This window comes from Asterias rubens, chromosome 9, assembly GCF_902459465.1.
Source record: "Asterias rubens chromosome 9, eAstRub1.3, whole genome shotgun sequence".
Classification (NCBI taxonomy): Eukaryota; Metazoa; Echinodermata; class Asteroidea; order Forcipulatida; family Asteriidae; genus Asterias; species Asterias rubens.
This window is the reverse complement of record NC_047070.1, coordinates 11844334-11868487: the sequence shown is the minus strand read 5'-3', so window position 1 is coordinate 11868487 and position 24154 is coordinate 11844334. Positions and strand designations below refer to the sequence as shown.

The following is a 24154-nucleotide window of genomic DNA, read 5'->3' as shown; positions in this document are numbered from 1 at the left end:
GTTGAATGTAACCCTGGACGATACTCTCCACACCATTTGACCCCCAGCCATACAGTGTCACCGCCAGAAAATGCAGCATGATCACCGCCTCTGCAAATGGCCACAACATCACTCGGAACTCCTTACGTTTGAAGGGCATCCCCTCGGACTCCAACAACAGCTACCAATGCGATTACATTGAGATTGAAGAGGAAAAGGATTATACTCCACCTAACACCCAAACCACAGCAGAAACACCTCCTTCATTGCCACATACCTTGCCGGCACAAACTACTACTCAATAATCGCACACTCGACCGACTCGCATTCGCAAAACCCCCAAATATCTTGAGGACTATGTGGTCTAATAAACTAGTCTACAGTTACTTGTATTAGGGATGTCAGGTGAAATTTGTTTTTTTTTTTGCTTTGCAATGTGGCTAGAATGAAAGAACACAGTGATAGGAGTTGTTAGGTGGTAGTTTGAAGAAAATCGGTCAAGGGATTCCAAAGTTATGATTAATTTATAGGTCAAGTTCAACAAGGTCGTTACTAACGTAAACAATAAACAAACAAATAACAATGTTAACAGGGTCCTAATTAACAAATTAAGGTTTCAAGTCACACAAAACCTAAATATATTACTTCCTTGCAAAAAGTTTTATGAGAATAGAAAAAATAAAACAATTTGATTGCAAGGAATTTAAATTAACAAATTTCAAACAAAGACCTAAAGTCCCGAGGGATTAGTGAAAAGTGTGAATATTGACTTTCACGGCTTTATAAATTTAATAAACAAACAAACAAACAAACGTTGAACAAACCCATGTTTTCAAAGGAACATATCTCAAAAAGTAAATGTCTGACAATGTTCATTTTTAGAGCACTAATAGAAAAGTCAGGTGCCTCAAAAGTAAATAAAGAACAACAATAACAATCCATTATCTTATTTATTGTTTGTTTTTTAAATATGCAAATTATGCCTAATTGCGGGTAATTTGATCCTGGTCTTATAAATAAACAATGAATAAACTTGTGTTTTCAAAAGGGAATATCTCAAAAAGTAAATGTCTGACTACCTTCATTTTTGGAGCAGGAATAGGAAAGTGAGATTCATTTCAGATAATTTAACAAAAAAACAAAAAAAACATTATCTTATTTATTAAATTATGCATAATTGGCGGTAATTTGAATCCCGTTCTATAATAAACTCGCGTTTTCAAAAAGGAATATCTCAAAAAGTAAATATGTCACCACCTTCATTTTTGGACCAGGAATAGGAAAGCAAGATACCTTTAGGATATGTATGCAAAAACAATATCCACCAACTAATTTGTTAATTTATTAAATTTGTTATTTTTTTTAAATATGCAAATTAGGTGTAATTGTTGTTTCAAGAATTTTCATCAAAATAAGGGCAGTTGTAGAAAATATGTGTTAAACTTAAAGTTCTTTATTAATAAAAGTAAATGTTAATTAAAAATCAAAGAAAAACTGAACTGTGTTTGATTTGTTCTAACTTACAGACTGATAATTGTTCTATACAGAAGCTAGGTTGTGCACTGAGTCTACTGGACGTTTCAGTTAAAGTTTAGTAAAATTGAAAAATGAGACCTGAATTCTGAAAACTGAAAACTAATGACACTGAAAGAGTATAAAAATCAACTCAAAAGTTTGTTTTTCGAAGATAATACGAATACACTCTATAAACAACCAAAATTTCTCTAGAAACAATTTAAAATTCCCGCTGTTATTCTTCAATGTTGGTAAACAATACTTGCGACACTTTCCACACGTCCGATCTCAACCTTGGAAACGTCAACAATGCACACTCTCACGGGGGACGCGGCGCTGTAGTCTCCATTTTGCAAAACCACTGCACAGCATACAATAGTCTGGTTTCGGCCCAATGACGTCACCTTGTAAACAGCTTTGCCGTGTGCTGCATGCGTTACTCTTTACAAGAGGTGGAAACCAGACAACTAGCTGTATACACAACCTCTGTACCGGATAGGTGCATCCACTTGAGCAACCCCTCGTGTAGATTGTGCTTTCATCGGAAACTGCCTCGTTCTTGAACTTTGACACTGCTGTCATTCGTTATATCATGAATGGGGCTTTCCAACGGTATGCAACTGTATCGCGGGCTGACAGGCTCTCATTGCGTTTAATCAAACACTACATTTGTTCGGTGTTTTATTAATTCAAGATCATGTTTATCGCCCTGACCCGGGTTATAGATGAAAAGATAAACATTTAAGCTTCATTTTAAGGGGAAGTATGACAATATTGGGACATATTTCGTGAGATTACAACCACAACGAAAACTTCATCACGCTCGGAAACAAAAAATTAATAAATCGACGGGACGCAGAGAAAGCGATGTTTTCAGCGCAAAGTACGGATTTAAATTGCCCTATTCTAGAAAACTAAAATTATAGTAAGTGTCAAATTCAATTAAGTACTACATCAAAGTGGTCTTAATACATTCATGTTGTTTAATTTTTTTTATTCTCCTCCATTTTGTTAAAATAATTTTTGGAAGATAAAACATTGACACTGGACGTGAAAAAGTTCGCCGTTTTTACGCGTGTCACGTGACCCGTATTGACAGCCCTACTTGTATACACCTCAACAATCACCAAAAAAAAACCAGGAAGAACTGAAACTTTTAATTCAACTTTCAACCTTACGTGTTTGCGCAAATCGTTTGTTGTTTATTGTTAAGCGCCTTTTGATTAACATGTGTTTTTTTTAATTCAACTTAAGGAGGGATGTAATGGCCTACGTGCATTATGATTTGTACACCCGCACCCCTCAGGTGTATCATGGGTACAAGCACATGTGAATTGTATACACAGAATATATACAGTGAATGTGAAGCAGAGAGTTTACATTTGTCTCCAGTCCATTCTCTTTATTCCGATACTCTTTTATTAAAAGTTGTCATACCAATTGGGACAATCCAGGACAATAAACTTTTTTTTAATGGTAGAATGTCTGTATTCCATCTTTTAATATTGCTGGAATTCGGGTTGGGGAACATTATTTGTTGTACATGTTAACAATGTCGGACGTTACCTCCTTATGTATTCTGTCTTTTAATATTGTGGGTATTGGGGAACATTATTTTGTTTCCAAGTTAGAAATTTCAGACCTACCCTCGTTACTATTGTGGGATTGCAGTTAAACCTTGGTGGAATGTCTGTATGCCGTCTTTTAATATTGCCGGCAGGCAAGTATTGGGAACATTAATTTTTACAAGTTAAGAATGTCCGACCTCCCTTTGTTGTTATATTTTTGCCGTTGTGGGACAATAAACTTTTTTTTTTTAATGGTAGAATGTCCGTATTCCGTCTCTTAATATTGCTGGCATTTGAGTTGTGGAGCATTTTTTACAAGTTTAGAAAATGTCATATTTTTGCCATTGTGATGAGACAATTCCCCATAGAAAATGAAACCGGGACCCCGGCGGGATAGAGAAATCCCGGCGGGATCCTGGTTTCTTACCAGGATCCCGGTTGTGGTTTCCGGGATCCCGGTTTAAAACCGAGATTCCCAGCGAGATAATATTCACATCCGGGATCCCCGTTATTCACATCCGGGATCCCAGTTGGAAGAACCGGGATTCCCGGGTGGGATAATATTTACATCCGCGATCCTGGTTGGAAGAATCGGGATTCCCGGGTGGGATAATATTTACATCCGCGATCCTGGTTGGAAGAACCGGGATTCCTGGTGGGAAGAACCAATTTCCGGGTGGGCAGAACCGGAGTCCCGGTTGGAAGAATTCATTCTTTGGTCTAAAAATTACATGCCCTCAAGATAGCAAAAAGTGTCAGTCAATTCCTGTACTATAGGCATTGACTAACATAACTTTTGCATTCAATATATACTGCTGACAGTTGTGTTATATATTTATCGATATGTTGGCTTTAACACCATTCGCTCAACTTCGTTTTAGTTAAAGTTTCCCTGTGTAATTAAGCATGCAATGTAAAAATAAAATAAAAAAGTTGTTAGAGCTTGAGTTTTATTGTTGTCAAACTTTCTACTAGGGGCCAAAGAATTCCTTTAGGTCTTTTATATCAATTAATTTATAAATAATGTAATAAATTGTAGTTTTATTTGTATTTAAAACGATGTAAGAAATTTATTTCCCTTTTTAAATTGACTTGTAGCAAGTCTAAAAAATGCTTGACGACCAGTCAGTAACAAAATACTGGAAGGACTGGTATAAAATATAAGTTTAGTTTGGAGCGCCACCCAGACTCCGCGTGTGTATTATGGATACACAGAAGGCTTGAGCTCATACTATTTTTTCTTTGTGGAGCAGTTGCAGTTACTAATTAGCTTGGAGCGCCACCCAGACTCCGCGTGTGTATTATGGATACACAGAAGGCTTGAGCTCATACTATTTTTTCTTTGTGGAGCAGTTGAACCATAGAGTTATATATAAGAACTAAAGGGCGCCCTGGCCTATATGCGCGCTCCGGCATGCGCGTAGGCGGCCATTTTCTTAGTTGAACAAACAGGCATTGCTTAGCGTGTGTTTGTGCGGCCATTTTGTAAGTTGACAAAACAGCATCGCGTCAGCGTTCAATAACCACAAACTCCAACGTATTCTTCATATTCAACGTGCAGAATGGCGCACATGTTTCCTCACAGTCCCGTGGCGTTTGTGCAAGAAGCATCACCAGTGCGCCCTCTAGTTCTATAACTCTATGAGTTGCACACCATTATGTACAATGCTGCAGGCGCGGAGATCAAAGTGGTAGATTCAAATGTTGTGCTCCATGAATTCTTCTCAAAATACATTTTGTTGACGAAACGTGTGAGCTTTCAAGGTAGTAGTAGATTTACAGATTTAGTAAATCTGATGTTGTAAGATTTAGTGAATGAGGAAATAGTTGCCAATAATGATATTTATTTTTCTACTGATGACTAAACAAACTTGAAGTTTTTTAACCTAGTTTTTTCTGTCGTTCACGTCATGCACGGTCGGTCATGTTTGAACGACTTGTTTCAACTGATTATGCTGGTGATAATATTATAGGCTACTATTACTATCTGATGATCCTGCTGATTGCTGTTGTGCACATACAAGTTGGATCCTTGTTTCTAATTCTTTATCGGTATGTTGTAAATGTAATAAATTTTGAATATATGTTAAAATGTTATTTGAAAAGTAGGCCTAGGCCTATTTTTTTTTATTTATATATTTTGTTGTCGAAATTTTGTGGAAGAATGATACACATCCAAAAAGATTATTAATATTACACCAATGCGGTTACATGAATTGTCACAAAAATAAAACGAATGACTAGTGAGGCCAACAAAGAACAACACGTTTTCAGCTATTTAATATATTATTATAATATAATATGGAGTGACTGACTCGGTCTACCAACTAATTTTTTAATATTTAACATCACATCAGTGTCTGTCAAAGAGTTTTTTCCCAAAACTTGTGCTACGTTTTCAAAAGTACAACAAAAGTGTAAATCTACATATGCATCAATCAGTAGACTACTATTCACATTTCTGATTGAGCGTAGATTAATAATAAACAACTTGGAATGCAGTTGCACATTTGAAAACTAAAACCACTTGCTTTTGGAATTGATCTGAATGATTACATATTTGTTTTCTTTTTCTCTTTCTTTAACAGTTCAAACAACTTCTGTGATTCTTCTCAAGAGTTGCTGTCAGATCTTCATCACCATCTTTAACGGAAGGCCAGAAGCATAGCACAGTGACAAGACCCTCATATTTATAGGCATAAATACTCACAAAAAAAGAGATTGAACCTGTTCTGTTCTGTATTAAATTGTGATTAGTTTGATTCAGCAGAATCACGGGTGGAGTTACTGGGATCCCGGTTGGATATACTGGGATCTCGCTTGGTTTTTCTCGGATCCCGGTTGCATTTATCGGGATCCCGGTTGGACATACCAGGATCCCGGTTGGACATACCAGGATCCCGATTGGATATACCAGGATCCCGGTTGGATATACCGCGATCCGGTTGGATATACAGGGATCCCGGTTGTATTACCAGGATCCCGTTGGGAATCACGGCAATATTAACCGGGATCGCGGTAAATCCCGCCAAATTATCCCGTTTTTCACGCTGGTATCCCGCCGGGATCCTGCCAGGATCCCATCGGGAATCCCGGCTATATTAACTGGGATCCCGGTAAATCCCGCCCAATTATCCCGCAAGTTTTTCCCGCCGGGATCCTGCCAGGAATCCATAATGCAGTTAAACAAATTGTTTTAATGGTGGAATGCCTGTAATCCGTCTTTTAATATTGCCGGCATTCGAGTATTGGTGAACTCAAACTTTTACAAGTTAAAAACATCAGACCCCCCCCCTCGACCCCATCCTGTTATATTTTTGCTGTTGTGGGACAATAAACTTTTTTTAAATGGTAGAATTTCCGTATGCCGTCTTTTAATATTGCCGGCATGCGAGTTGGGGAACATTATTGTATACACAAATTATGTCGAACCTCCCCATGTCGTTATATTTTTGCCGTTGTGATGGGACATGAATTTTTTTTTTAATGGTATAGTGTCTGTATTCCGTCTTTTAATATTGCCGGCGTTCGAGTATTGGGGAACATTTCTTACAAGTTAACAGTGTCCGACCTCCCCTCGTTATTATACTTTTGCCGTTGTGGGGAAAATGTAGTTAAACAAAATAACAAATTTAAATGGTACACTGTCCGTATTTCCCCTTTTAATATTGCCGGCATTTGAGTTCGGGAACATTGTTTTTACAAGTTAACATTGTCGGACCTCTACAAGTATTAAAAACAGAGAGGTATGACAACAAACATTATTGTTTCTACCTCCATGCTGTCACACTGTTGCTAGGAATGCCTGCAACCAGTAGCAGGAAGTGTCCCATAAAACCTTTCTGTGCCGTCTTTTACAACAAGTGCATTAGAGACAATGCAAACCAGGAGGTGTTAAGTGAGGTGTTGGTCCGTCATTGTTTGGCAACTTTGAAAATGCTAGGGAATCACACTTATCATTGGGATGAGTCAGCTAAACCGCAACAGAGGTTCGAATGCAGCTTTATTGTAAAGTGGTGGGGGTTGTTCTATTTTTGAACAAAATCCCCCCCCCCCCCCCCACAGAAGTGTGGATGGGGTAGAGAACGAATACTTACCGGTAGAGTCAAATTACTAATTTGCATATTCCCTATGCCGCTGGGCAATAGTGCTAAGACTTTCACACACAATAGCGCCCTCCACTGTCCTACCCACAATGCCCCGCGACATGCTTGCCAAGAAGTCGTCCTCTTTTCGATGAGAGCCCTACCAAATGTAAGCACCCAAGGACCGAGTATGTGGGGAAGGACCGAGTATGTGGGGAAGGACCGAGTATGTGGGGAAGGACCGAGTATGTGGGGAAGGACGAGTATATGGGGAAGGACTGAGTATGTGGGGAAGGACCGAGTATGTGAGGAAGGACCGAGTATGTGGGGAAGGACCGAGTATGTGGGGAAGGACCGAGTATGTGGGGAAGGACCGAGTATGTGGGGAAGGACTGAGTATGTGGGGAAGGACCGAGTATGTGGGGAAGGATCCGTCCTTAACTACATTCTGTCAGATGAAATTCAGCCTCGTGAACAATTCAATAGAAGTGCAATGAGTAAACGTCTTTTACAGCTAAGGATTTTAACACTAAGCTGTATGCCAACTACAGTCGACTCCCGTTATTACGAGCTCCCATGTTACGAGGTTCCGGTTATTACGAGGTTTTTTGCCGGTCCCGAATTGCCCCGTGCGTGTTTCAATGCATTAAAATATGGATTATACGAGCACGGAAGTAGCGAGAACACGGTTATAACTAGGTAATTTTACGGTCCCTTGGAGAAAAAATGTATTGTTTTCAGACGTTTGTAGCGAGGGCCTGGAATAAGTGTGTAAAAAAAGCTTACCTTCGTCAAGGTTGAGAAATGATATGAAGCCCTTAAACCCCATGATCAATACAATAGAGGTGATAATTGCATGGTGCTCGTAGAGCGCCACCAGTCTATTCAACGGACTGGTTTACCCAAGCAGACAATAGAGGGCTTAAATCACGCGCGAGGCTCAAAACCACCAACGGTTTAGTCACTGACAATGCTTCTCAATTTCAAAAACATGCTTACTTAATAAATTCATTTCGGCGAACGCACTCGGCAGTATTTGGGGGTTCTAATGATTAATCCTTGCTCGTATCATCCATGCAAAACTTCAAAAACGTCACCGCTGTTCGAGTTTTTAGTAGAGCCCCTTTTTCAATTAAAAATACTATTATTAATTCAATAATAACAATTAAATGAATGAAGATTCCCCCGTTTCCAAAAATGTTTTTTTTTTTAAGAAAAGAAAGAAAGAAAGAAAAAAACAAAGGTTGCCCATCCGGAATATTTAATTCAATCACATCAAAAGATAGAGATGATTTAAAAGACACAGATACGCAAAGATTTTATTAAATCAATAATATCAATCAAAAGGAAAATTATTTTAAAAGACGCAGAGATTTAATGAATTAAATACTGTAATAAGAATTAAAAGGAGAAATTGAAAAATGAAACAATACAATATTATTAAAAAAGGAAGCAGCAAAGTAACTGAAACAAGCTCCTTTATACAATCATCACTTCCTTCAGTCCATGTGCAATGGAACTCCAGAAACATCTCGCTGGTGTCCCACGCTTGACATGCTGTTATCATGATACTCCATGTCGATCACCAACGAAAATAAACGTTCAGTGCATGCATCATGTTCATACCATGCGCTACGCGGCAGAATCCACTCGCTCTGAACGGCAAGTTGACATCTCTTTGCTATATTGTTATCAAAATATTACATTTCCCTGATTAATCACTCAATAAAAGACATTTAGCAATGATATTCTTGTGTAAAAGATGCTCGTAATAGCTGTTCTGATAAGCAAACAGCTCCGTGCAGGCTAACACAAGTGTATATGCACGTACACGTGTTGTGTACAAGTGTATATGCACGTACACGTGTTGTGTGCATGAACAATGATGACGTGTGTATCTATATTTAGCGCGCTGCGTTTAAGACGAGGTTCCGATAATACGAGGAAATCGGGACAGTCCGCCGGACCTCGTATTAACGGGAGTCGACTGTAATTTGTAACCTACCAACTGTACAAACATAGTCATAAAGTGATAGAGAATGACATGCTCAATCAAGTGATTCTTATTTCGTTGATATTTGGAATGATGCACTACTTCAAAAACTGGGTCCAAGGTCACAATAACTAACTAAAGATTACAGTAAACTACATTTCAGAAAATTTATTTTTTGACAACATAATGGACCCTTCCCATGAAATATGCTAATTACATTCATGCATGTGTACAGACCCTGTTGGTTGGCAAACGCCATAGAGTTGTGCACTAAGCAGACGCGCAATCGCGTCTGCGTCACGCACCCATTAGCCGTGTACAAAACAGCGCGATTTTCCCTCATTTTGCCAACCAAAACGTTAGTGCGCACGCGTTACGTGCAATATACATATTTCATGGGAACGGTCTATTGATTTGAGCATGCAATTTTCACCATTTTTATACAAAATTTGCATTTAATGTGATAACAATTGACATGGTTATGACATATTTTTATCAAAAAGGTGGTCTTTTACCCTACAAAATGTCAGATTTTAGTGGTTTCTGCCCTGACCACATGGTTAGTTGGATCAGGCTAAAAATTAGTGTGCATTCATTGCTCATAAGGACCTACTATCAATTTGATTAAAATCAGAGACATAAGGCTATTTAATGCATATATGTTGAGATACACTAAGTGAGAAGACTGGTCTTCAAAAAAACACCTCAATTTCAACTGTTCTAAGATGAACATGGATCTCCCCCCATTGCTCTCGGCAGTCCAGACTGGAAGGGTAACGTACAAACAACAATCGTTGCTTAGCTATGCTATTTTACAGATAAAAGAGGTGATTAAATATGAGACTATTCTCCAACTTTCGAGCGGAAAAAAACATTGATTTATAAATTGCAGATGCAAACATTGAATTCCGAAAAAAGTAAGACACATCGATCGTGCACACTTGCAAACGACGTGCATACTTGCATTGCTTGCAGAAAAAAGTCATCACAATGAATGTACCGCAATCCACACCCATAAAGCGTTAGACAGACTGCTGAACCAATTTCTACAAAGCAACTGTAGAATGTATGTGGTATAAGGTGCATTGCTGTGTATGTCACTCAGTTGCTGACACTGACATTATAGTAGGCAAATCCTGATGAGTGTGGTGGTTCATGTGATCGTAGAGATGAGATTGTTACATAATGAACGAAAGGAGACAGTTGCTATGTCACATGATTAGGGCCAAGCTTTTGTATAGAAACCTCCAGATGAGCAGACCCTGGTGCCAACCTTCATTAAAAAAAATTGTGTTCACTGTCTCTACCTACGCAAAAGCTTGCCCCAAATCAAGTGACTTAGCAACCGTGCTAGTGAATTCCAATTTAAGTGGCAACTTGTGATCTAGCACGTAATTGTCAATACCAGACAATATTCAAACCTAACACACAATATGGCTTATTCCATGGGCCAGCTCATTAAATTATGTTCTTTGTTGTGTCTGCTATTGATGTTAATCGGTGACAACAAAAGGTAGCATTGCGGCGCTCATGCGGGCGGCCGCTTAGGCGCCTCAAAGACAAACCAATCTATTGGGGTCTCATTGTGGCCAGCATTCTAACCAGGCATAAAATAGAGTGTTGGGCCGACCTGCTATTCCGACACTCTTTTATTACACCGATATGCTAGCTATAAACTATACTATCGCTACGCTATAAAAAATAACAGTGAAAGTTATCTTTGTTTAATTTGGGAGAATTAAATCTGAGACGCAAATGGCTTATTGGGACGCATGAGGGCCGTGTCACAAACACAATCGGGGCGCTTAGCGGGAGCGCTGCATCGGGATGCAGGACGCCGCTTAACTTATTTTTGATGGCTTCCCTTATCAATCAAGTCTGCTTACACTTTGGGCGGTACTGTACAAGATGATTTAGTAGTTTGCCATTTGCGGTCATCTTGCAGACCTGCATGTTTAGCTCCAACCAGAGAGGTGGAGTTCCATTTGGGCTTTGAGCGTTTGGGATTTGTTGTGCTCTTTCTAGAGGACATTTTGATCATTTGAAATGCTTTCCAATATTGACTGAAATTCATGGTGTTAATAATTGAATTGCTTCATGTTAAATAAAATAAAAAGGAGTTGAAGTAAATTAGTGTTTCCTTTGAAACTTGCACTTTAACTTTTAAAAATCAACCAGAATTTACTGAATCAAGGAACTCACCTTTTGTATTAATTGTTGTAATTGTCTTATTGGCTCTTGCATCCCAAATACGGATAGTCTTATCACCTGATGCTGTGACAAAAAGCTCTGGATGAAATGGATGCCAACACAATTGGTCAACACTGTCTGTGTGACCACGATATGTTGCTTCTCTTGTCTGTATAATTTAAACAAAGCAAAAAATCACTAAAAGTAACTGCCCAATATTCATAACTTTTAAAGAAAAAGAACCAATAATTAGAAATAAAGTTTTTGTCAACTACAAAAACAAGGTGTTCGTAAGTGATGTCATCAAATTATGATCAAATGAAATTAAGGAGAAATTGTTTACCTTATTAACCCAATATGGGGCTCAGGAGTTAAATACCATGTTTTTTGTTTTCAATATAACTTAAACTTTTGGTTTGACCTCGAAATCAAGGTCAAATGGGGTCACACTGTGTAAAGTCACATAGAAGATAAAAATCCAAGTTGTGGTTCCCGAGGTGAAATTTTTTCAATTATTAAATTTCATCTTCCAGTTGGAACAGAAAGTCAAGGACAAAATGGGGTCACATTCTGTCATTTTTCTTTAAAAGTTGTTACACACACAGTGTACAATGTACCTTTTAAATTATGTCTGGCATTCAAATTAATTTGGTGGTTACAGAAAAAGAACCCACACAGATCATTACCTCCAGTTCACATCGACTCACCCCCTTCAACGAAAGCTTGGGGTCATCAGAACATTCTTGGACAGAAATGACTTGTTGGTTACAGAGGAAAATGACAAAATCAAAGAAGGAAAACACATCCGTGATTCTCTCCACTTACGTAAATATCCCCCATGGACTACATAAAGTCAAAGTCAAAATTCAGGAAAAAAGAGCCAAAGGAACAACAAAGACAACCAAAGATGACACCACTCGCACCAAAGGGATGGATGTCCTACCATGGACTCTCAGAACATGTTTCTAGGGTGTTTAAAAAACATGGTTTCACATCTGCTTTTAGACCACACCACACTCTGCATTACAACATCGCCCATGAGCAGAGGTCATTTAAGAAATTCGTTGCTCTGCTTGCCCCAAAACCTACATGTATGTTGGTGATTAGAGTCACGCCTTTAGCACCCGTCTTCATAAACATAAAAAAGAATTGGACAGGTTTGAAGATTGACCCTACACTCAGTCTACTAGCTGTTCCTCCATTACCAAGCAACACAAGTCGGCCATTACCAACCATGTTGCAGCCACCAACCACACCACAAAATGGGACAATGCCTCGGTCATTGATACAGAACCTGACAAAACCACAAGATGCTATTTGGATCAGATGCAGGGGGAGAACACTCTCAACAAAGACGTGGGGCTTACAAGCTTCAGGCCAATATGACCACTTAGTCCAAACCACGCACACAACACCCTCTATATGTCCAAGAATGGGTAGGGTAAACTGGTGTGAAAAGTTAAAATATGAACACCCATACATTGTAGCTCCAGCTTAGGGTCTACTGGTCCAGGGACATTACCCCCAGAAGCTCCATGGTCACTGAACTGCCTTATAATCAAGGTAGACTAATTTCATTCTAAAGCTAGACCTGTTTTGTTGTTGTTCTGCAATATTTACCACCAACTCACCTTGGAATTGACTTTGAACGTGTCTGACTCGGTTTGTGTTCTTCTGACTGGAAAACGTCAGACAGGTTGAAAGTACAGTAGGCCCCTACAGCCCCATAATTGCCATCGAGGCACGCAGGGGAAACGAGGGCTGTAACGAGGGTGTTATTACCCCTATCGAGTACACACGCCTCGTAGAGATCGAGTGAAAAGGGGCACGTTAGGACCATCTTTTCGAGACGAGGTCTTCGTGTTCGCTGAAGCAGATCAATAGCCCTCGTTACACACAGAACAAAGATTAAGCCACAAGAGGCAAACAGGCTGCTTCTGTAAGGGATGATCTCAGATAGGGATATAACAACAAAAAACATGGACGGACGACATGATAATAAAGAATGCAACCAGAAATTCAAGCCGCTCGCTTCCATTGGTGTTGGTGTCGTCATGAATTTCATTCATAATGGAGGAGTTAAACTCTTGGGGGAATGACGTTGCAAAGTTGAAAACCATGGGAAGGGATAAGAAATAGAAGACTAAAACTCTTCATCTACATGTAGAAACTTGTAAAGTCAGAGTTTGACAATATTTAGTTGATTTGTTTTTCCTTTTTTTTTCTTGTGTGTATCAAAAAAATGCCACGTCTGACTCTTGCAAAATTAAATAAACCAATGGATGTGGTTTCGTGTGGTGTTGAAGTTGTTCTGTCGTCCAAAAATACCCACAGATTTCTAGAGTTTGTCCCTGCAGTCTGGCTGACAGATTTTGTTGTCCAATGAAACTCCCATCTTCTTTTAAAATTGCCGTATGAGACGTTGTAGTAGTGGAACACATTTTTCATGGTAGCCGAAGATTGTCCAAACTCCGTCTGTTTAATAAATTGCCGCTCAACATTTGTGTTCAATTAATGATAAGGATGTCCGACCCACCTGTTGAACTTAAATTCCCATTTTGACATTGAAGTATTGGAAATCAATCAAGAGTGTCCGCCCCGTCTGTTAAATAAATTGCCGTTTTGAGACGTTGGGAGTATTGGAGAAAACAAAAACTTTTCTGAAATGTAAAAAATGTCCAAGCCGTCTGTATCAAATTGCCGTTGTGTAACGTTCGAGTAGGCCTATTGGGGGTAAAAAAATTTAAACGGTAAGATTGTCCAAACTCCGGCTGTAACTTCGAGTATAGGAAAAGAATGCCCGGACGTTCGAGTATTGAAAAAGTTTTTTTTTTTAAATGGTAAGATTGTCCAAACACTCTCTCTCTGTTTAATAAATTGCCGTTTTGTAATATTCGAGTATTGGAAAACAAATTATTTAAATGTAAGAATGTCCGACCGGTCTGTTTAATAAATTGCCATTTTGAGACGTTTTATTTCTGGGGAAAAAATCGTTTTAAACGGCCAGATTGCCAAAACTCCGTCTGTTTAGTAAATTGCCGGTTTGTAACGTTCCAGTACTGTAAAACATTATTGTTTAAATATAAAGAATGTCCAACCCGTCTGTTAAATAAATTGCCGTTGGTGTAACGTTAAAGTTTTGGGGGAAAATGTTTAAATGGCATTGATTAGCAAACCGTCTGTTTAATAAAATGCCGTTCGAGACGTTCAAATACTGGAAAAACTTTTTATTTAAATGTTAAGATTGTCCAAACTCCGTCTGTTTAATAAATTGACGTTCCAGTATTGGAAAACATTTTTGATTAAATGTTAAGGTTGTCCAACCTCCGTCTGTATAATAAATTGCCGTTTTGTAACATTCGAGTATTGGAATTTCTTTTGTTTAAATATAAGAATGTCCGACCCGTCTGTCTAATAAATTGCCTTGGTGTAACGTTCGAGTTTTGGGGGAAAATTGCCATTGTTTGTGGGGAAAAAAGTTTCGGGGAAAAGTTGCCGAGTTTTGGAGAAAAATGTTTAAATGTTAAGATTGTCCAAACTCCGTCTGGTTAATAAATTGCCGTTGTGTAGTATTCGAGTTTTGGGGAAAATTTGCAGTTGTCTGGGGAAAAAGGGTTGAGGAAAAGTTGTCGTTGTTTGGGGAAAAAAGTGGTCCAAACTCTTTCTGCTTAATAAATTGTTGTTTTGTAACGAGTATTGAAAAACAAATTGTTTAAACATTAAGAATATCCGAGCCGTCTGTTTAATAAATTGCCGTTTTGTAACATTCGAGTATTGGAGAAAAAAAAAGTCTTAATATAAAAATGTCCGAGTATTGGAATTTCTTTTGTTTAAATATAAGACTGTCCGACCCGTCTGTTTAATCAATTTCCGTTGTGTAACGTTCAAGTTTTTGGGGAAAATTTCCGTTGTTTGGGGAAAAGTTGCCACTGTTTGGGGGAAAAACAACAAGAACTCTAAATAAATTGCCCCGTTTGAGACGTTCGAGTATTGGAAAACATTTTTATTTAAATGTTAAGGTTGTCCAAACTCCGTCAATCTAATAAATTGCCCTGGTGTAACGTTCGAGTTTTGGGGGAAAGGTTGCCGAGTTTTGGAGAAAAATATTTAAATGTTAAGATTGTCCAAACTCCGTCTGGTTAAAAAGACATATTGTGACAAATATCTGTCCATGTTACAAACCTAATATCTTCAAGATAATTCTCTGTAGTTTCTTGAGTACCCACGCAGATGTCTTGGTTTTGCCTGGAAACATTCTTTGCATTGTAGGGGACAACATTTTTGGCAATCTGTTTATATTATTATGCCTTTCTCACCATTTATGTACGAAATGTCTGTCCAACATTCCCCTGTTACAAACATAATCATCTTGAAGATGATCCCCAGTTATTGCTAAAATACAGATAAATATGTCTTGCTCTTTGCAAACAAAAACCTTGAAGTGATTTGGAATGTGCATGGGAAACAAGCTTGACAAAACTCTTCTTGTTTATTTTTGTCACCCATTTATAAAAAAAAGTCACATCAAATGGTCCCATTAGTGTGGACAGACCCATCTACTAACTAAAAAACAACATCATTTTTGTTCCAATACTCGAACGTCTCATACGGCAATTACAGACGGAGTTCGGACCAAAATTAAAACCAACTACAAATGTCCCGCGACAACAATATTACTGAAAACATTCAGTTCGAACTGACGTCTTCCCCTTAAAAAATTGTTCCCAAATACTCAAAAGTCCCAAATTGGCAATTTGTTATTCACGACGACGGAGTACCGACATTTTTACAAAAAAAAAATTGGGGTACATGAAAATGTCCCACAACGGCGATTATTATTATTAAAAACATGGGAGTTCGTTGGACATGCTTATTGTTTAATAAACAATATTATTTTTTCTCCAATACTGGATCGTCTCATAACGGCAATTACAGACGGCGTTTGGACCTTCTTACCCTTTAACAAAATTGTAATCAATGTCTCAAAACGGCAACTTATTGAAGACGGAGTACGGACATTATTACTGTTGAAATAAAATTAAAGCCAACTGCTTATCGTCCCACAACAACATTATTACTGAAAACATTCAGTTCAAACTGACGTCTTCTCCTTAAAAAATGTTCCCAAATACTCAAAAGTCCCAAAACGGCAAGGAGTACAGACAAAAATGTTGTACATGTATATGGAAACGTCCCTTAACGGCGATTATTATTAAAAACATGGGAGTTCGTCGGAAATTCTTGGAAGTCTCAAACGGCAACAACAGACAGCAGTTTAGAGCCGGCCACTCCTAGCCTCACAGTAAGTGACAACTTCCCCTTAGATGTGCCGCAATTGTAGCTACATTATAAAATTGCTACACTTTGTTACAAAGTATAACAACGCTTCAATGTTTTGCTTTGTATGCCGCTCTGCTCTCTGGTTGTGTTTACTGCATTTGTAATAACTTTCAAGAAGACGATCCCTGAAATTGTCCTTGCATTGTGCAGCGCTCGTTTCGTTTCGTGGGTACTTGATAGTTTCGCGGGTCATCGCTCGTTTGTCTCGTATAGCTGCTTCCCAACTGAACGTGGGATCCCTCGTCTCGAGAGGCACCCTCGTTTGATTGACAAACGAGCGAGCTTCCCTCGCGTGTAGCGAGCAGGGGCACACGTTGCCGGTCTCGCTCGTCTCGGTCCCTCCGGGCAACTAAAGGGCTGTACCGTATGAATGTGATCAGAAATACGTGATGAATCTACTCGTTCGATGACTTTATCAAGATATTTTAAGTTTGCAACCGGTCTGTAGTTTTTAACTATCTCCTTGTCCAGGTTTGGTTTCTTGATGAGCGGCCTGATGTAGGAAACATTGAGGCTATCGGAGAAACAACCGGAACTGAGAGATTCGTTTACAAGCTTAGTGATGTAGGGTACAAATATATCAATGTTTTGCTTCATCATGGATGATGACAGTGGATCCAGCTCACAGGATTTTGAAGGAGATTTCATAATAACCCTTATTTCATAATAACCTTCATAGCAACGGTTGCAGGCTCAAACACAGATAATCTACACTCTGGTTGAAGATGTGGCAATGTCTGCGGCACGTTGTAAGGGACTGATGAAAACGACGAGCGGATGTCTGCAATCTTGGTGACAAAGAATTTCTGGAACTCATTTGCTATGTCCTGGTCATTGTTAGTGGTGCGTATTTATCTAAGATGTCACTGACAGTACTATCATATTGGCTGACATAGGAATCCAAGCAGTCGTGATCAACTTCTAGCTTTGCTCAATGAGTGCCTATGTCGCGGAACACATCAGGAGAATTCACATGTTTCCAGTGCCGGCTCTTTATAGTAATGGTTGGGACTTTGGGCTTGCACAGACTCAAGTTACACATGACTGCATAATGGTCTGATAATCCAGGTAGAATAACAAAGTTTGAGACAATAGGTGGGGTGATGTCACGAGTTATGACAAGGTCCAGGCAATGACCGAGACGATGAGTCGGCTCCTTGATATGCTGGGTAAGACCAAAAGCCTGAAGTAGATGCTTAAACTGGTTTGCATTGGTGTTGTGGATGTCATCAACATGAATGTTAAAGTCACCGGTGATGATGATTTCCGATGGATGAAGGAGATATTCCAAAATCAAATTCTCAAACTCCCTAAGAAAGTCACATGTTGGCCGTTCGAATCTCCTCAGGTCTGTATACAATGACAAGGCGAACAGATTTAGCGTCTCCGGAAACTTCAGCATGAAGAGATTCAAAAGTTGTGTACTGGATGTCATTACTTTTCACAGAGACAGATAAAGTAGATCTGTACAGTATTGCAACTCCTCCACCAGTCTTGTGAGATCTTGGGATGTGATGTATGTAATAGCCAGCAGGGGTACACTGACTACATGTTAAGTTGTCGTCTGGTCTCGCCACGTTTTTGAAACGGCAACAAGGTCCAGATCTTTTTGCAGAACAAAATCAGCAAAATCGTCATATTTGTTGCAGATGGACTGTGTGTTCAGAACACAAAGGCCGAGTTGAAATTTGACTGGAGTCACTGGTACTGGAACAGATGGGAGTGTAACTTCGGGTAGGGGGTTTATGAACAGTTCTACGGCGACCAGCTTTTTACCACAATGTGTAGGTCGATAAGCAGTGCTGGGATTTACAAAAAGGCCAAGGTTCTGCAATGTTAATACACAGAAAGACAGCAGAGTTGTAGCACGTGTGGATGTAGCATAACGGAGACTGAGAAGCTTGTTCCGCGAGTAGGAATTTGCAGAGTTTGGACTAGCTTCTGCTGAGTTTGAGGCATTTTCAGCTTCAGGGCCGGGATTTACAGCAATGTCACCAAAAATCACAGTTTCCAAATGAAAAGTGGCTGGGGAGTTGTCAAAGTAAGAAACAGGGCATTTAAGATATCTACGGTGCTGGATGAGTCTTAGATGTGTCTTATGGAGAATACAAGCACCATCCACAACTGATGCTGATGGAACAAAGCTGACCACAGATGAGTCAGTACAGTACAATACAGTACAGTGAACATTTCAATGTCCATTAAGTTTTAATATATGTTTGCATACTTCATATTAAAGGAACACGTTGCCTTCGATCGGACGAGTCGGTCTTTGAAAAGCGTTTGTTACCGTTTTTATAAAATGCATATGGTTGGAAAGATGTTGTAAAAGTAGAATACAATGATCCAAACAAACATGCCTCGAAATTGCACGGTTTTCCTTTTACTGTTACTAACACGATCGGCCATTTATGGAGTAAAAAATTTGACTCCCATAAATGGCCAACCGTGTTAGTCGACGATGTAAAAGGAAAACCGTGCAATTTCGAGGCATGTTTGTGTGGATCATTGTATTTTACTTTTACAACATCTTTCTACCCATATGTATTTTATAAAAAAACGGTAACAAATGCTTTTCAAAGACCAACTCGACCGATCCAAGGCAACGTGTTTCTTTAACAAATGAAGATAATTAGGGCATCGGTTGATATGGTTACACACCTATATTCCGACACCCCTATGTTCCGACAACTCAGCCTACATTGTATATTCCGACACCCCTATGTTCCGACACCCCTATATTCCGACACCCCTATGTTCCGACAACTGAACCTATATTCCGACACCCCTTTTGTTCCAACACCCCTATATTCCGACACCCCTGTTCCGACAAGTTGTTTACGCACATTATTACTCTGTTGATCAATAATAAAAACACAACTTATATTACGCCAGGTTTCCCAGTAAATTTCGGCAGGGATTAGGTTTGAACATTCATAAGATGAATTTGTACCGTTTTAAAAAGTGATGGAATCACGCATGCATTTCATTTTTTGTGGTTATACACATGGCTCCCCAAGGTAGCTGGCAATAAAATACTCGGTACTTTGCTATTGTTAGATGCGTGTCCGTGTTAATAACATTTCATGAGCCTTAAATTAATCAAAATTCCAACCCTCTCCTGCGTTTATTGCGCCAATGTGTAGTTCTTCTTTCCTTTGCCCCCCCCCACAAAAAAATAATTATAATAATTTGTTAACAATTAATAATAACAAATAATTAAGTCCTACCACCCCCCCCCCCTCATTTACTCAGTCCTCTTCTAAAGAAACCAAAGTTGTTAATTTTTAGTAGTAGCAGAATAACACTTGAAATACAAATTAAACTCCTTTGTGTTCATGGACTAAATTGCGGTCATATGTGTAGTTTCTTCAAGTCACACCGTTTTTCTTTTTAAAAAAATTGCTAACACAAAATATTGGTGCAGGTTGTCGGAACATAGGGGTGTCGGAATATAGGGGTGTCGGAACATAGGGGTGTTTGGGTCGTTGGAACATAAGGGTGTCGGAATTATAGGGGTGTTGGAATATAGAGCAGTCACCGTTGATATATGGCATCATTATTTTTTTCCCAATTCAAAGAAAAAGGCATAAAATACTGTGAAAACTGGTAAGAGGAGGATAATATATGGATAACTTTCCGTATGGCGCCACCACCTTTTCACTCATTTTTACAAAAAGGGATACCTCATTGAGGTAATACCGTAATTATCGTAGCGTCATACGTTATCGACCCTCATATGTTTTCGGTCCCCAATTTTGATTCCCGTTTACCGCGAGATTGTGCAAGCTGCACTGGTGACAGAAGCTATGCAGTTTACTCACAGTCTGTATTTTCATCAGGCTTAATCGTGCTGAGAAAAAATTTTCATGTCATTGTTATGCTCAAACATTTATAAAATGATTGATTTTGGTACTAATCACTAGTGCATTATTATGCCAACATTCAAATGAGTCAGAGAAACATCATCCAACCTCGAAAGTTCAAAACAAAATTACTATCTGCTAGATTGAGTTTCATTCTGCTTTAGTCACTAGATGGATCACGTGAGGTGGTTACTATTTGGGATTCTATGGTGTGCCAATATGGGGAAAATACTAAAATATTTTAAGTGAAAATTACAACAACAGAAATTTGATTTACTGCATACTGTAATAAATTCCGATAAGCGTAATAAATATTAAGTCTACATTAAAGAGAAAATATACATAGATTGGTTTCTTATCTCCTGAAACCAAACATTACTAGTCTGAAATGGGGGAAAACGGATTGCTATGAAGTGTGTGTGCTTCAAGGGGGGGGTGGGGTGTTTTACTTTCATGCCTTATGATATCTCTGGATTCTAATATAGTAGCCAAAATGCCTTAGGACAAAAATGAAATTAAATTAAATTTGTTAAGTAGTAATTGAATAATATTTTTGATTTATTTTGCACGCCATACTAGCTTCTGAATAAAATACCAACCAATGAAAGGTGTGAAAACATATGACGTTGCTCCAATGTCGTGCATGCATAAGCACTGTTAATGGTGGACTGTTTCTAGCAACGTAAAACCAAAACTTTAAAAATTTCAACACACCATGAAGTGTAATAGCCCAGGTTGGACTCCTCCGTTGCAGGCAATGCGACGGAGTCCAGGGTATAAAGGTCCCGTACCATTGCGAAAAATTTTCAAAAATCTGTTAAAAATATTTCTACCTAACTCGGGAGTCTGAACTTTTACTCACATGTTCCTTGTAGTTGGAACTCAAAGATCGCATTATTTAACATTGTTGAATTTTCTCCTTTGGTGTTAACATTTTGTGAAAAGAAAATTGAAATTAGCGTGTTCCGATCCCACGTCGTGCACTAACTTCCGTGTAAACACTTTCTTGCACTGATCACTGGTGGCCTACTATTTGCAGCCAAATCGCTGTCAACCTGCGTTAACCAAACACTAAGCAGATGGATAATAGTCGGTGAGCAATTTACACAAAGCGCAGAACTATGCGATACCGAGCTATGACGTCTTGTGCTAAGACTTCATGAGCCGGAAGCTTTTTTTTCCTAGGACAAATGAGGCCACTTTTTACCATAAATTAGCCATGCTAACAGTCCCAAGAAAGAAAATATACGCGCGCAGGAAAGCGCCCTCTGTTGTCCGCACACATACAAGAAGCACTGTGAAAAAGCAAGACGATTTTGCTGCACGCTTAGAATTTTTTGTTTTTTTTACAATAAAAAAAACTTGATATTATTTTGTAACCGAAATTCAACCGGAAATTTATGAAAATTCTATTTGAGCTGGAATATTTTATGCCTCCTGGATTTTGAAATGTATATTGGATGAGTTGAAGGCGAGTTAACGCATGGAGCAATAACGGCACCTACCCTGTTTTGACGGCGAATAGCGGCAAGATAATGCACTGTACTCAAAGCCATGCGCACTTGGGCTCACACTATCAAGTGGTACACGATGATCAACATCGCCAGTGCAGAACTTCGACATATTTTCGGATATAATTTCTTCCATGGATATATTTGTTAGCTTTGAACTCGTTGAGAATATAGTGAGGGACACTATGAATATATGAACGGAATTTCAGCTTCTCAAATCAGGTAAAAAATAAAGAAAATTGTAGTCAAACTTGTGTTCGCATTGTAAAGAACCTTTATACCCAGGACGTCAGTGCAGTGGCACTGACTGACGTCCTACCAGGGCTAGAAGTGTAAGTGTTATTGTTTAAAAATTGGATAGATGATATGAAAAAAAAGTATTTAGTTTTTGATTGTGAACAATTTTCCTGTTATCCTACTGAAAACATATGACACTAGGATACTGTATTATTTCATATCAAATTAAAAAGTGGTGGCGCCATACAGAAACTTTTCCGATAATATTTAGTAGGGCCTCTAGCTAGATTGGTAATGGTAGGCAGGCTTGAGCAAGTTCGATCAGTGACCATTTGTCAACCACGCACTAGTGAATGTTCCATGCTAACCTATGCATGAAATACATCCTGAGTAACATGCAAAACCACCCAATGGTCGACAATGGTCAACATTAGTTTCTTGAATTGATCGAACTGGCTCCTTGATTTACAACGTGTGATACGCACCAGTCTGTCCCTTTCCATAAGAAATACGCTGACAGTCTTGTCAAAAGACCCAGATGCAAGTAGCCTGCCGTCGCAGCTCCATCCTACTGAATGCACTTTGGCTGTATGATTTCCACTTAACTCTTTCGTTCTGCTGTGGCTTTGGAAATGTTTCTGCATATCTTCTGTGTTAATTATCATGTCTACCACGTTAATTACGTTGTACTGCTTTATAACTTACTGCTCTATTCACGTGTTTTATTCTAACCTAGCATACACATTATGTAGTGTGTCTGTGTAGGGTGTACATGCGTGTGCTGTGTACAAACAACATGCACAGCTTTTACCAACTTGTACACATGTCCGTCCAACTTTAGAATTGGCCCAACTGTAGGTCCCAACTTGGATCTCTACTTTTGGACTTGGTCGGTCATGACCATAGAGCTGTTTGGCTTGATGGCCATGGCCGTTTCCGAATTGGCGACTTTGGCTACAGAGCTACGGCTAGATCAGCGCGTCTGTCAGTGTTGAAGAATATCAGACGCGCGCGCCCTAGCCGTAGCTGTAGCCGAATTCGGACACGGAGTAAGGGTTAAAACCAGTAAGTAGTTTGGCCATCCCAACTGTAAGGCCGTGTCCGAAACGGCGACTTCGGCTACAGCTACGGCTAGATCGCGCACGTCTGCCTATTCTTCAACACTGGTAGACGCGCTGATCTAGACGTAGCTGCAGCCGAAGTCGTCGTTTCGGACACGGCCTAACACTCAATCGGGACACCGATTTCAATTGGGACGCGACGGAACAGCTCGACCTCCGTACGCCCTCAACGCCAAAACACAGTCGAGGTGCATGATTTCGCTCAGTCCTTTTCGAAACACGGCTTCGGAATCGCCTTCAGGCTCAAAGCACGAGCGAATTGTCAAAGCAACCGCGGGACCAAGCTAGCCTGAGCTAAATCCAAATCCAAAGCCAAAGCCGTGGTTTCGAAAGGGCCTCATTCCCACAGACATAAATATCGCATTATCCAATGCAGGCGCAAAAAATTGAAGCAGAAAAAAAGGCGAGAGGAAAAATGCCTCAATTCATTTAAATGTTCTGTTACCAGAGGAGTATCACAAGGCCCCAACAATATTTTGTGGACAAACTTTTACTGCATTCATTTGTACTATGAATTGTTAAAGGGTCCAAGAAATGTCTCTGAAAAGGCCTCCCTTATAAAAATTCATTGTAGTTTTACCATAGTTATTCTATAGTTTCACTATAGTTTGTAAAGTTTTACTAATAATACCTATAGTAAAAATAAAGTTTCCCTCAGAGTAAAGTTACTGTAGTTTTATTACAACACGTACTTCAGTAAAACTACAATATAACTGTAGTATATTAGAAGTAAAACTACAGTTTTATAT

The 24154-nt window shown here is 39.1% G+C and overlaps 1 protein-coding gene across 1 annotated transcript in view; it reads right to left on the bottom strand.

Annotated features, from left to right (window-relative positions):
• LOC117294638 (THO complex subunit 3-like) overlaps positions 1-23164 on the bottom strand; it is a 33666-nt gene extending 10502 nt beyond the window's left edge. Inside the window, exons 1-2 of the mRNA XM_033777138.1 lie at positions 22770-23164; positions 11343-11499 (exon numbers count right to left, since the gene is read on the bottom strand). Of these exons, the coding sequence (XP_033633029.1) occupies positions 11343-11499; positions 22770-22949 (337 nt within the window). The 5' untranslated portion in view covers positions 22950-23164. The remainder of the gene's footprint in view (positions 1-11342; positions 11500-22769) is intronic.
• Between the last annotated feature and the right edge of the window lie 990 nt (positions 23165-24154).